Below are 14287 nucleotides of genomic sequence, written 5' to 3' on the forward strand. Positions count from 1 at the left end.
GTCGGAAGCTGGGTGGGGTGGATTGCTAGTGTAGGTATATAATTAAAAACCGACCAAGTGAGAGTCGGACTCGCTCACGAAGGGTTCCGTACCATTACGCAAAAAAAACACATTTGTTGTATGGGAGCCCCACTTAAATATTTATTTTATTCTGTTTTTAGTATTTATTGTTTTACATCAACTGTGAAAATTTCAACTGTCTAGCATCGCGGTTGATGAGATAAAGTCTGGTGACAGACAGATGGACAGTGGAATCTTAGTAATAACCACGGAAGAAAGAATGAGCGCGCCGCGCTCGGACGGGAAACGGCATGTGCCTGGATTAGTATGAGAACCTATGTCGCCAAAACGCTGTCACAAAAATTGGCCATATTTTCTTATTTCGAAAGGAATTATGAGCCCTTGCCCATCACAGTAATTTGAACTTTACAGTCAAAAAAATTATGTCAAAATTGCACTACGATTTTTATTTTTTGTAATAATACACAAATCATTGACAAATTGTCATTTATGCTCTATCCCTTTTACACTTGCATGGTTTTTCCAAGAATGAATGCGATAGGATAAAATATTCGACTGTGAGGTTGACACATGCGATAAAGTCCATTCCAATAGAACTTGCAAACTTTGTCAACAAAGCACGTAACTTTGTTTTGTCACTGTTTCTCCTTGAATTTTCACATAATCTCATCAAACACCATTGAAACACATACACTATACACTATTAAAGCGGTCGTTACCGTAAAATACAACAATATATAACTGTATCTTGGATATTTCATTAAAAGTTTAAAATGGTTTCATAAGTTAGGTTAGTAGGCCCTGATGTAATGACGTTTTTGTTTCTTTTACATTCTACAATTGTCTATGATGGGTAGTGTTGTGACTAAAGTTGGTGATATACTCGTAAAGCCGCTACACACTACGCGACTCACGGTCTGTACCTGCCAACGCGGTTATATACACTACGCGGTAGTTTGACAATTTTAAATTTCAATAAATATGTAAACTCAGATTAATCGTTTTAATTCCTTTTTTTTAAATAACCTTTTCCATTCTTTCGCACCATTTTTAAACATTATTATTAAACTACGGAAAATTATAACTGGTAGTTTTGGACTGTTCATAAATAAAAATCTACCCTACATTTGACAAAATAATGACTGTTGAATGATTGACGGTTTCAATATTATTTTACTCGTTCACTGTTTTTCTTGGCATGTACGCGTATCTTACTTCTTTGTTATTGAATTTAAGAGATATCTGTTTCTCGCTCTCACTTATGGATGCGACGCACCAAGTTCGTGATGCAGTGCGATAGTGTGTTACGGCCTTAAGTAAAGGATTAAGTAAGACTCTTGCCCATCACTAGCAAATTCATCATTCAGAGACAATTTCAATATGGCGGTTTGTTTACATACATTGCAAGTTCTATTGGAATGGACTTTAGGGATGTGCATGATTCGGTGTGATATCGATAAACGCTTATTAATTATCAATGTACACGTAAACTATTCAGTTTTTTTATACATATGTATTACTTTATTTTCGACGATTAGGTACTTACCTACTTACTTTTTAATAAAAAAAATCTCGTATTGAAAGTAATCACGCCACCAACCACGCATATAACTGTAAGCGAGTAGGTATATAATAAAAACTGTTAGAGTCTGTGCGGAAAGAGAAGAGTCGTGGAATGTATGGGGCCCAATACATTCCACGACTCTTCTCTTTCCGCACAGACTCTACTCTTTAGCACACCCCAGAACAATATTGCTTTGTAATGACGCGAAATAATAACCTGCTAGCCAATTAGTGCTAACCCGTTGTGTACTTATAGTTTTTTTTTAATTAAATCAAATTTCTTACCTTCTCACCGCGATGCGTGTGTGCGTGCGTGAAAAATACGCGAGATGCGTATTTTTTACCTGCAATTAATATTCTCACTAGATGCGTGCGTAATAAATACGCAAGTAAGTGTAAGTGTAGTTAATAAGTGTTCACAATATTTATTAACTGGCACGTTATTATTTTAAGGCAAAATAAAGCAATAATGTTGTGTCATACATCAATATGAATCTCCGATATAAGCTCGTATGCAAGATTATTAAAAAATGGTAATTATAAATAATGGAAATACTAACAATATTTTTTGCACTTAGACGGTTATCAACTTATCGCAATAATGCGGATAGAAATGCCGCTCTGATATACGAGCGAGATAGCACTATGCACGTTTTTACTGGAGCATGGTGTGTACTCGCATCCAATGTGAAGAACGCTTCAATATTTGTGCAAGCTTGTGGAGCGGGCTTTAGACTGGCCAGCAAATACCCGGCAGTAAGATTATGAGACAGCTTAAAACTGACACCTTACCTACTCGTATTTAATAGAGAAAATTGACAAATATGTATGGATACTAGATACTATACTATAAGAAAAACTTAAAATCAAATAATCCATTGAATTGGAATAAATAAGTAAGAACATATTTTGTACCTACATAATATAAAATGTGCATAAGCGACGACTTTTTTGATATGATCATCCAGAGGCAAAACAAAAATAAATTATTAAGAACATGTATGAACATAAACAAACCGAACTGTGTATATTTATACGAACATCGACATCGATAACTTTTTTGATATGGTCCTCGCACTGTGGTCGAATAGCGCACCCGTACATGACTTTTACGCTAAGTAGATATCAACCTTATCTCATTTACATAAATCTGATTTTTGTACTAAACAATCCAAAAATCCTTGCGGAAACCGAAAATGTAAAAAACATGTAAAAAAAATATTGAAATATTACATAAAATAATACTTACCGATGATATGAAATGCCTCCATATCTAATATTTTTTGTCCCGCTAGTGTTTTTACACTCCAAAATGGAGCAGCACGGCATATTCGTAATTATTTCTAATTTTTACTGGAATCGTTTTCACATCTGACATGTCTAAAGCGCCATGCTGAACTGTCACACGACTGACAATAGTCTGTGCTGAAAGTGTATGCAGCTAACCATAATCTTGCCACACGCTATAGACATACGTTTCACTTCTATTACTTCTTTGTTTTGTGGTAATAACCCTAATTTAGTTATAATATATGAAAAAAGTTTTTTGTTTTTTGACAGGGTGCAGTGGAGAGGCATGGCATGCAGTACAGAGGGAACAGCCAGCATGACGCGCAAGAGTTTCTTTTTTGGTTGCTTGATAAGGTCCATGAAGATTTAAACACTGCCACTAAAAAGAAATATAAAACCATTAAGGTAACACCAACCATAATGTATTACTTTTGTATGATTTTATTAACATTGTCAGTAACATACATAATGAAAAAAAAACTAGCCAGTTTTTTACACAGAAGAGTACAGTCAGCATCAATAGTAGTGTATGAAACATCAAGCCAAAAGTATCTGGCATCCTTGATTACTTTTCCACTTTTCCATACAATTAACTAACAAATAGTAAACCTTAGTAAATTAACTAACAAAGTGTCAACGTTTTCGTAGCGCTACGCTCGTAGCCGATCCCAGTGTTTTCCCGCTTTGTAGATTAAACCGACCACGAACAGAAATCGCCGAGCGGTTCCCGGCATTCAATATGTTCAGAGTGTTGCTGTTAAGTGTTAAGTAGTTCACCTTATAAAACCAAAAACTCGGACAAGAATTGAAGTAGAAAATTGAAAGTAACTGTATCCATCACCTGCTTAGCTGATGTTTTAATGTTTTTGTTGTATGTTCCAGAACACATGCGGTAAACCTGACGAGGTGGTTGCCGCGGAAACCTTAGCTAATCACGCTAGAAGAAATAGTTCATTTGTCCAGGCAGTATTTCAAGCTCAATACCGGTAATATTCCTATTATACAATATGGTAAAATGGTACTTTTAATTACGGGACTATTTATGTAATAAAACCGACCAAGTGCGAGTTGGACTCGCGCACGAAGGGTTCCGTACTATTACGCAAAAAAATCACGCTTGTTGTATGGGATTTGTACTTTATTTTATTTTGTTTATAGTATTTGTTGTTATAGCGGCAACCGAACCGAACCGAACTGTCTAGGTATCACTATCACGGTTTATGAGTTACTGCCTGGTGACAGACAGACGGACAGCGGAGTCTTAGTAATGGGGTCCCATTTTTACCCATTGGGTACGGAACCTTAAAAATGAACGTAGAATTATGCTGTTTTTGCATGAATAAAGTTGAATGTAGTTTATGAGAGATCGCCATTTTCAATAATAACCAGTAAAAATAAAGTTTATGTATGCCCCGCCACTAATGTGTTAAAAAGCTAAATAAAAGCCATCCATATGATGCCCGCGTATAATAGTACTATAAATAGCATTAGTGAGATAAAGATCAAGGCCACTACAATCTGACACAGATGAGTCATAGCAATAATTTATAAACATGGTTTTAACCCACAAAATGGATACGGTATAATAGGGTGAATGACTTTTTGTAAGTTTTTGTTATTTTACTTTTGCAAATATCTCCGAAACGGTCGGCAGTTTAGAATACGGATTTTATAACCCCATCATTTGGATGCGATGTCGTGTCTAACGCACTAGATGGCATTGTAATCAATCAATCCTTTTTCCTTGGTTATTAGTGCTCTGACAATAAGGCTGTTTGACCAATTAATTGCTCTTTTGTACAGGGTGGCTAAAAAATAAGTGCATTCCCATTTCCAGGGAAGTTTTGGGATTATACTAGGCAACTTTTACTATGGGACCAACCTCGAAATCGTGAAAAAAATTATATAGTATAATCCCAAAACCTCCCTGGCAACGGGAATGCACCTATTTTTTAGTCACCCTGTATATTTCGTGTTTCTACGATGATAAATAATGATACGATGATAAGAAGATTTTAAGATTCGATATATCTAACGAAACCCGAAACGTAATGATATCTTACTTCTGCAGCATTTTAATCCTGTGAAATCGCCATACAGCGGGGTAACGCTGCTAGTGTGATGAGGACCTGTAAAAAGGATATATGTATACATAAAGTAAAACAGTGAAGTCATATTTGTGTGAAATGTGTTGACAGGTCGGCATTGACGTGCGCGAAGTGTGAGCGGACATCGTGTACATTCGACCCTTTCCATTGCGTGAGCGTACAGCTACCGCCCAGGCCGGCCGCTGCACAAATCTCTCCCTTACCTGTTAATGTGAGTATATGACAACATTCAGTATCTAATATTTTCCAATGTTTGTGTGGCAAACTGGCGACTACAAAAAAGAAATGATGGTCCAGTTGTTAGTTTATTTTTATATGGAGTAGTCGTGTAAATTGCTTGAATGCATTTTTCAGAGGTTAAGCGCATTATTATTTTTTAATTATAACATTTAAACAATCGTACTTTTACGATAAAAAATATTTATTCAATTGGTTTAAACTAAGTTGAATTGTTTTTTTTTATTAACAATACATAAGCGGTGGGTACTTTCTTATAGCGGGATTACTCACCACAGGGTACTACAATATTTATTATTAACGCTTTGACTATTTCATGACTTAACCCTTTACCAGGCCCCGAAGAACCAGCGTGTCTTAATACGTACTTTATATGCTGTTGCAACCGTATTGAACGCCTTGTAAAAAATGTATTTATGAAAGTCGGAGATCTTCCTCTAAACCAGAAATAAAAATGTGGGTTACGGTTATCCCATCGCCTGTCTAAGTAATGAACTGTCATACTAGATTTTGTCTTATTATATTCTTGATCAGGCCAAGGGATATATTCCACCCACATCTTATATCGGTTATAATAGTCAAGGTTTAACTCCAAATCTCCTACGAACCATTATATCAATCACTGAAAACATTATTTTATGATCTTCATTCATGGCACGCTTCAAAATCCAATAATATATCTTTAGCAGCCATTTAAATCCACTTGACCAGTGATGTTAGTGGTTTGTTTACAAATTCGAACACTTTACTGAATTTAAGAAAAACACAAGCAGATATATAGAACCATTTTTTGTTATTTTCATGATTTTAATGATTGTAAGGTAATATAATCATATATTTTGCTAAATACTCCTGCGTCCTTGTGATATGACTAGAATTAGGATGTGGGATGACTCTATCCCATTGCCTGGCTAGAATTTGCCTGTGTGGGAACTATTCTTCCCATGACCCGATTAGATTTTGGGGCTCTTTGGTTTTTGTTATTTATTTTTAAGTATACAGGCTGTATCAAAAATACGAGTAGGTACCTAATTCGTTTAAGGGCATTCTCGGTACGTATTTATTTTTTGTAAGTATAATAAAATAACTACCGATAATATATCCTGAGGGACGGTACGGTCGACATTTGTCGGGTATGTCGCCGTCTTATATATTATTACTAGCGACCCGCCCCCGCTTCGCACGGGTGCAATGCTGATACTAAATACTTATACATATACATATAAACCTTCCTCTTGAATCACTCTATCTATTAAAGAAAACCGCATCAAAATCCGTTGCGTAGTTTCAAAGATTTAAGCATACAAAGGGACATAGGGACAGAGAAAGCGACTTTGTTTTATACTATGTAGTGATGTATCTACATTATCTACTTAAATAACTATTCAATTATTCAATTTTATGATACTATCTACAAGAAGAAATTCTTCAGGGAAAGCCTTTAAAAGGAGATTTTATAGCTAGGTACATGAATTCGCTCTAGGTTGAACACAAAAACTGTTTTATTACTTACGTGAGTTTTTATGACATGACAAGACAATTTACCGGGCCATGGGAAAAATAGCTCCCACACAGTTAAACTCTAATAAGGCCATGGGATAATGTCAACCCACATCCTAATTCTGGTCATACACAATAATGCATGAATATTTAGCAATGTTTACGATTACATTTGCTTTCAACACTCAAAATCTACAAAATATCAAAAAATTGTTCGATCTATGTACTTCTGTTTCATAGAAATTATGGAAAGTGTTCGAATTTCTCCGTAGTTTGCTGAAATTAGCGTTCAAGTGAATTGAAATGGCTGCCAAAGATATATTACGCAATTTAGAAGCGTGTTGTGAATGAAGATCATAAAATAATATTTTCAGGGATTGACAAAATATTTTGTAGGTGGTTTGGAGTTAAAACCTGACTACGGTAACCGATATAAGATGTGGGTGGAATATTTCCCTTGGCCTGGTAAAGGGTTAAAAAATATTTGAAATCTAGTAATACACTTGGTACGTATATTTATTATGTTATATACATACCTACATGTTATGTATATACGAGTTTAAATGTTTATTGTTTATTGCCAGGTTGTATATGTGAACCAACAACCCCGCCAAGTCCGCATCGGCGTTGAGCTGAAACCCAACTCCACAATGGAAGACCTGCGAACAACCCTACATACGGACACTGGCATCGAACGTGACAACATCATTTTGGCCGAAATTAATGAAACTGGTATGATAATTCTTTTTTTTTTCAAGTCTTTGCGTTTATTCTCAATGTTTCAATACATAAATATAGTTCTCCTTGTCGTATCCGACTACGGCGACCTCTACAAATTTCTCTGATGAGCTAAAATACATGTAGGTAGTCATTAGATATGTCAAATCCATAGAACGAAGCCACATACCCCAGACTATTTGTGTTTCTGGCCATTGGGTTGCGTTTTTAAAACTTAGGTATTAGAGGCAACATTCTTAAACTACTGTAGGTACTGGTCGCGGTCACACGACTTGATCTCGAGTAAAATGCTTAGAATGAATTCGTTTCACGCCGATTCTGGCGACGGAGCTTGGAGGGGTATTTCGTGGTTTTCAAGTTACATATTGAAAGACCACATATTGGCCTATGCCCAGCAGTGGGACGTATATAGGCTAAAATTATTATTATTATATTGACAGAAGCCGCATCGCAGCGTGGTTTTTTTTAAGATGTGGAAATCTGCCGTTCTGTATAAGTCTCTTGTATTACGTCCATTGTTTGTTCCCGCAGGCTGGTGCGTGGCCCGCGCCGGGTGGGAGCCGGCGGGGCTGGACTTCGGCGCGCTGTACTGCATGGAGGCGCCGCCGCTGCTGCAGACGCCCACCACGCCCTATCTGCTCATCCTCTGGGTCAACCTACTAGACGGGGAGCGTTTTGGTAACGAATCACATTTGTATAGTCAGATGTTGCTTTGTAAATACCGTCAATCGAAGTGAATAGGGAAAAAACAGGGAACATTTACCTGATAATTTCTTAAAAACTACCCATACTAATTGTATCATCTACGATTTAATATTAGATGTCTCATTTAGACGGCACGCGAACTTACATGCGATTTTAATTACATTGCAGACCATTGAGGTTATATCGACTCAGTCGACCGATCAACATAAGGCTTAATAAATGTAATGAAACTCGCATGCGATTTCTCGCACCGTCTAAATGAGCCTTTATTTTGAATCGCATGCCTGTTCATGCTCGCAGTTGTAAGATACGAGTATAGCTCATGTTTCTGGTTGTAAGTTTGCTATTAAATTCTCGATGTATTTTGGATGGCGCGGCGAGAAATCTATATTTGTGACTGTTGGGCTAGCTACTGGAGAGAAATGATGTGGACTGTATCACTTATGTAAAAATATATTAAAAACTATAAACGACCGTTACTATAAAAGAGAGCGCGGCGCGTACGGTGTATCGCGAACGAGACGGGACGGGCGCGAGCCGTCGTGTGCCGCGGTTGCGGAGAGAATGCATGCGCGGTGCGAGGCGCGCGGGCGCGGCCGCGGATGGATGACCGGTTCTGCTCCGAGCGTCCAGGACTCATGATGATGCGCTGATGATATCGGCACCAGTGACTACTAAACCGCTCAGTTAGCGACTAATAAATGTAAATTTCTGTTGCATATTCAGTATCGCTCGCTTCGTATAATATAGTGTCGTATCGCTCTTAGGATCGCCGTACGCGATGCAAGTGCCGCGCGAGACGTCGTACGTGGACCTGCAGAAGCTGCTGCTGAAGGAGATGAGCGCGGTGGTGGCGGAGCTGGTGCTGGAGGGCGCGCAGGCCGCCGACATCTTCCGCGCGCGCATCGCCGAGCCGCACCGGCCCCGCGACCCCGCCTACCTGCAGCCCGAGGTATACCAGTGTTGCTCTCACAGTATGCTCGGTCGAACGCGTCTCGGCTGAGAAACACTCCGAATAGCTTGTGGCTCGACGTTTTCTTGCGCAGCAATCAAGACTCGGAACTGGTTTTTTCTTCTACGTTTGTTTTCGTTCTTTGGTTTATTATTATTTTATTTTTAAATGAAAGGACTTACTAAATGATTCAGTCCTACGTATAGAGCATAAAATAATTAAAAATATTGGGTTAAAAAAACCGGTTATAGCGAGACAATGATGCGCGACTTAACAACCAGTCTGGAGCCAGCTAGTTCATCTTCGAAAATGCGTCTAATTGCCACCACGGTCATTGGACATGTTATACATATAGATTGGAAGCAAAAAGACACGCAAACATTCTTAAAAAAACTATTATCTAAATATAGAGTCTAAAGCGAATGTTTCATTTCAGCTTCCCCATCCTTTGTTCGCTCTGGATGTAGAGCAGGCGCTATGCGCGCACGACAAGCACCCGCACCTCCGACTCGAGCTGCTATGGGACCCAGCGCACAGAGACAGGTTCGCGGCTTGTTTATACTTCAATTAAGACTCCATTTCCATTAATACAAGGTAGAGATTGCAACATGCGAAAAACAACGGGAAATGAGACACGGAATGTCCTTTAAGCGCCACTTGCACCATCCCCACTAACCCGGGGTTAACCAGTTAAACCGTTAACCCAGTTGCATATTGTACTGGTACCCATGGTAACTCCAGGTTTAACCGGTTAACCCCGGGTTAGTGAATTGGTGCAAGTGGCCCTAAGAAAAACAATGGTGCCTTTAGGGGTGAATTTATTTGCGATAGCTCAGATTCGTGTTTTACAAATTGTTACGCAACGACTGAGGAAAAACGCATTCACCCAATGCCGACGAGCAGGCGACGATAAATCATACTGCAATGTGCAGTAAAGTTTTTCACTATCATATACCCCGAGATTTATTGTTGATGATGATTAAATTCTCCGAAAATAAATCTTCCTCCATTGTCTTAAAGTTGTTTTTCTCACAGCATAATCCGGGACCCACTGGAGGCGTGCGAGGTGCACGTGTCGGCGCACGGCTCGGCGGCGCCGCTCACGCTGCACGCCTGCCTCGCGCACTACACGCGCGCAGAGCAGCTGGCCCAGGAGGACGCTTGGCGGTGAGTTACAAAAAAAACTATAGTAAAGCAAAGAAAGTGCCCGGCCACACTGGTGATATGCGAGCGAGTTAAAAGCGAGGCGAGCGCGCAGCGAGTATTGGGATGGGAGAGAAACCGTTTCGTGTTCGCGGCGATATCGTTGCACGCTTGCGGTGAACACGCTGCACGCTCGCCTCGCTTTCTACTCGTTCGCAAATCGCTAGTGTGCCCGCGCCCTTAACACTACGTTATCAGCGACCTTACAGTAAACTCATTATGATTCCTTTTTTGTTGCAGATGCCCCCAGTGCCAGAGGTATATGCCGGTCGTTAAAACGCTCGGCCTGTGGTCGCTGCCGGATATCTTGGTCATTCATCTCAAACGGTTTCGGCAGTAAGTAACCACTTAACCAGTGTAGAACATTATTTGATAAGAATCTGTTTGCCGCGAATGTTGTTTTAAGCGGCTTTACTATACTATGATAATTATTCGAGATAAAACCTCAAAACTATGAAATAATACCAGTTCAAATTCTGTTCTCATTTCCTGAACCGGCAATGAATGTTGAATCGTTTGTCCCAGGCAAGCCAAGTGTCGAACGAGTACAAAGTTGACGACAATGGTGGAGTTTCCCCTGAGCGACCTGGACATGACGCCGCACCTGGCGCCGCGCGGCGACGGCGCGCACGCGCACGCGCACGCGCACTCGCACTCGGCCGGCCACTCGCGCTCCCCGCGCCGGCGCGCCTCGCGGCCCGGCCCCACCCACAACACCTACGACCTGTACGCCGTCTGCTACCACCACGGCGACGACCTCGAGACCGGCCACTACACCGCCGCCTGCCGCAACCCCTACGACGGCCGCTGGTACAAGTTCGACGACTCGCGCGTCACGCCCGTCGACGACGACAACGCCCCCGGCGAGCTCGTCAACAACACCGCCTACATGCTCTTCTACAGGCGGAAGAGGCCCGCCGTCGCTCCCGCGCACGCCGCGGACGACGCGGGCCACTGGGCGCTCCGGATGCCGAAATACGTGAAACGACCGAGCGAAACTCTCAACGAGATCGCCGAGGTGAAGGACGAAGTCGCCGAGGACGCTAAGATCGAAGCTCCCGGCGACGAGCCCGAGTCCGAGTCGGAGATCACCCCGCCGACGCGCAGCCCCTCGGCGCGGAGCGTCGCCAGCCTGCCCGACGACGGCGTCGCGGAGACCCGCCCGGCCGACCCCGCGCCCGTCGTACATAACACCGCTATTATCCAATCCCCGACTCTGCAGCGGCCGCTAATAGTCGAGGTGAACGGCAACCGACCGACCGGCGGCCCGAGCGAGTGCGACAACGAATCTAGCGCGTCCCTCGAACCGTACATCCATAAAGACGTGCACATAAATCCGAAGATGACCCCCGTGGACACTCGGCGGCCGCGCTCCGTGGACTACCCGCCGCGCGGGGCGACCCGCGACGCCAACCGCAACTACGACAGCTCGCCGCTGGTGGCCAGCATCAACGGCGTGGAGTACCACCCCACCACCGAGGACCTAGTGCTCACCATGTTCCAGGACTCCAAGTACATCGTTCCGCGCCACGCCAACATCGCGGGGGAATCTCATAGAACAGGTTAGTATTTAGAAATTAAAGCTGATATGTTCCTTTCTAAAATTTTAGATCTCGTGAAACGGTATATGATACGTCGCATAGCCCCTTTGTGACCAAAGCTGAAAGTGATAATTGTGATAAAGAAGAATTTCGTAGAACTGTAAAATCATAGAATTGTAAACCATGTAGTATGACGATGATGTCTAATATTTGTGTCATATTGACACCATATGAATGATTGAATATTTTGTTTACTTCAGATTTTTTGAATCCATATTCTTGTTAGTAAACTTCTGAAAACAATAGTAAACAGTTAAATTCACTATTGTGTTGAAAAACAATTCAAGACAGTCAATTGTTTTGAAAAGTTGGGCAAAGTTGTTGTTTAACCTCTCGTACTAATTGATACCCGAGCAAGCGAAAGATTCCAAAATTGAACCACGAGAGTAGCAAGTGGTTCGATAAGTGGAATCTTGAGAGTCGCGAGGATTTCAAGGCACAGGATACACAAATTTTGCGCCCTTTACCAGCTGGTGTGGTGAAAATACAATTGATTATATAAAATACGTGTAGTCTGCAGAGTAGAAAACTTAATTTTGATTGCACATGACCTACTGATTTATATACTGATTTATTATAATATGTAATATCATTCATATATGTGTACACATCAATATTTTTACCCGAATATTTCAATACCCGTAGTGTATTAAATTTCATTACTCGATTTTGAACTGTAATTTTGGCATTCTTCCAGGTGAAAAGTCTTCCGTTTGGAAAACTCGAATATCCACATGAGAGCAACAGGTACCATTGAAGGGTCAAATGCGGTCCTACCCATTATTTATTTCCTATTTAACCATAGATCTGATTGTTTTTTGTAGTTGACAGTTAATTTATTACGTTTTATAGAGTTTGCAGTGAGAATATGTAACGCGACTATCAGAATTTTGATTATTTACGAACTACTCTGCAGCAAAGTTTGTACATTAAATCTCGTCATAAATGGTATACTCTATTAGTAGATTCCGGACTACTTTACAACAGTTCACTAAATCAAGTTAAGCTCATATTTTGCCAAATAACACATTTTGCTGCGGAGTGCTTTGTGGTCCATTTAACGAAACTACAATTAGACCAGAAAGACCTGTCTAAAACCCTGGTGTTGGTCAAACGACCACTTGTTTTTTTCTAAGTGCGTGATAAACGCTTTAATGTTGCCAATTGAGGCTAGAAAGATCATGTAGATTCGTGAAACGGACCAATGAACTTTTATATTTAATTTTTGAACATGGATTTTTACTATTTGGAAACTTTAATTCGTTAATTGATTCATGCCAAAGATTGGTTACTAAGAGCCGCATAATATTGGACCAGTTTCGTAAATTAAATAACGTAAAGCATTGTTGTGGTGTAGTGTCGTGTATGGACTGTAGTTAACAGTATAATACCGTAGTTAGCGGCCGATATTATCAAATTTTCATAACAAATACCACACTAGTGCCTTGGCCCTTGGGATGTTGTGATTTTAAAAATATAAAACACCATATTTGCTGATTTACAATAGGTATGTACGTAGTAAGAGTTATATTTGTAAAACGGTCGTTGTTGCACAAGACGCGTACTATCCAAGTGATATAATACTGGAATTGCAGCTGATTTCGGTTGGGTAATGGGAATATTATTTGGCTAGCAGCCTCCACCGGGAACGACTTGCAAGGTATCATGTGATTTTATGAATAATTATAATTTATTTACGAAATATTGTATATATTGGCTTTTATACTTTGTTTCTACAGATCACAAATTTCTTACTGAGTAAAAAAATGTAAATACTGAAAATAATATTTTCATATTTGCACATAGATTAGATTATGTAAGCTGCACTTGATTGTGAAGGTTTTGTTTATAATTTATGTTGAAATTGATTTATTTAAAAGACATTGTTATAAGCGTAAAAGTATCAGACTAAATGGCCTAAACGGTACCTGTGATCATTTTGTCAGGGATGCATCGTGATTCATTAAAAAAAAAGAAACATTAATGTATTTTGTCCCAATACTCTGGAAAGTTACTCTTGCTGTGTAAGGCTGGCTCTCATTATTAAATATTATAGTTTTATTTTAAATAATTCGAAGATAGACGACCAGTGTCATAAACATATGCATATTTAAGGTTGGTTATACAATAGCAGCTATTGACATTAGGAATTGTTTGATCAGATCTGCATTATAATAAATTACAAGGTAAATATATAAACATCACATACATACATAAAACTTGAAGATGCTTTAATTCTCAATCCATGCGATGGTCGTACAATCTCCGAATGTGTATTGTGTTATTTGTTTTAATTTGAAAATGTTTATTTTACTTTCACAACGTTATTTAAAATATAAGTGTTATGTACCTACACGAATATCTGGTTT

The 14287-nt window shown here is 39.9% G+C and overlaps 1 protein-coding gene and 1 long non-coding RNA gene across 3 annotated transcripts in view; one reads left to right on the forward strand and one right to left on the reverse strand.

Annotated features, from left to right (window-relative positions):
• Positions 1–14287, forward strand: part of LOC134667309 (ubiquitin carboxyl-terminal hydrolase 4) — a 358087-nt gene that overhangs the window by 3051 nt on the left and 340749 nt on the right. Inside the window, exons 4-14 of one of the 2 annotated variants that reach the window (XR_010098622.1) lie at positions 3145–3279; positions 3757–3860; positions 5073–5193; positions 7304–7451; positions 7989–8135; positions 8930–9114; positions 9551–9657; positions 10150–10281; positions 10558–10653; positions 10843–11879; positions 12616–12771. Coding sequence is in view for 1 of the 2 variants with exons in the window: in XM_063524655.1 (XP_063380725.1) it covers positions 3145–3279; positions 3757–3860; positions 5073–5193; positions 7304–7451; positions 7989–8135; positions 8930–9114; positions 9551–9657; positions 10150–10281; positions 10558–10653; positions 10843–11879; positions 12616–12656 (2253 nt within the window). In the remaining variant the exon portion in view is untranslated. Of the gene's footprint in view, positions 1–3144; positions 3280–3756; positions 3861–5072; positions 5194–7303; positions 7452–7988; positions 8136–8929; positions 9115–9550; positions 9658–10149; positions 10282–10557; positions 10654–10842; positions 11880–12615; positions 14278–14287 lie in introns of those variants that run through there. The other variant, XM_063524655.1, reaches the window with a different exon arrangement.
• On the reverse strand, positions 5631–7211 carry LOC134667323 (uncharacterized). The gene is made up of 2 exons (XR_010098625.1): positions 6710–7211; positions 5631–5841 (listed from the first exon to the last, which is right to left on the reverse strand). It is a non-coding gene; the product is annotated as an uncharacterized LOC134667323 (long non-coding RNA).

The sequence above is a fragment of the Cydia fagiglandana genome, chromosome 9 (assembly GCF_963556715.1).
Source record: "Cydia fagiglandana chromosome 9, ilCydFagi1.1, whole genome shotgun sequence".
Lineage (NCBI taxonomy): Eukaryota > Metazoa > Arthropoda > Insecta > Lepidoptera > Tortricidae > Cydia > Cydia fagiglandana.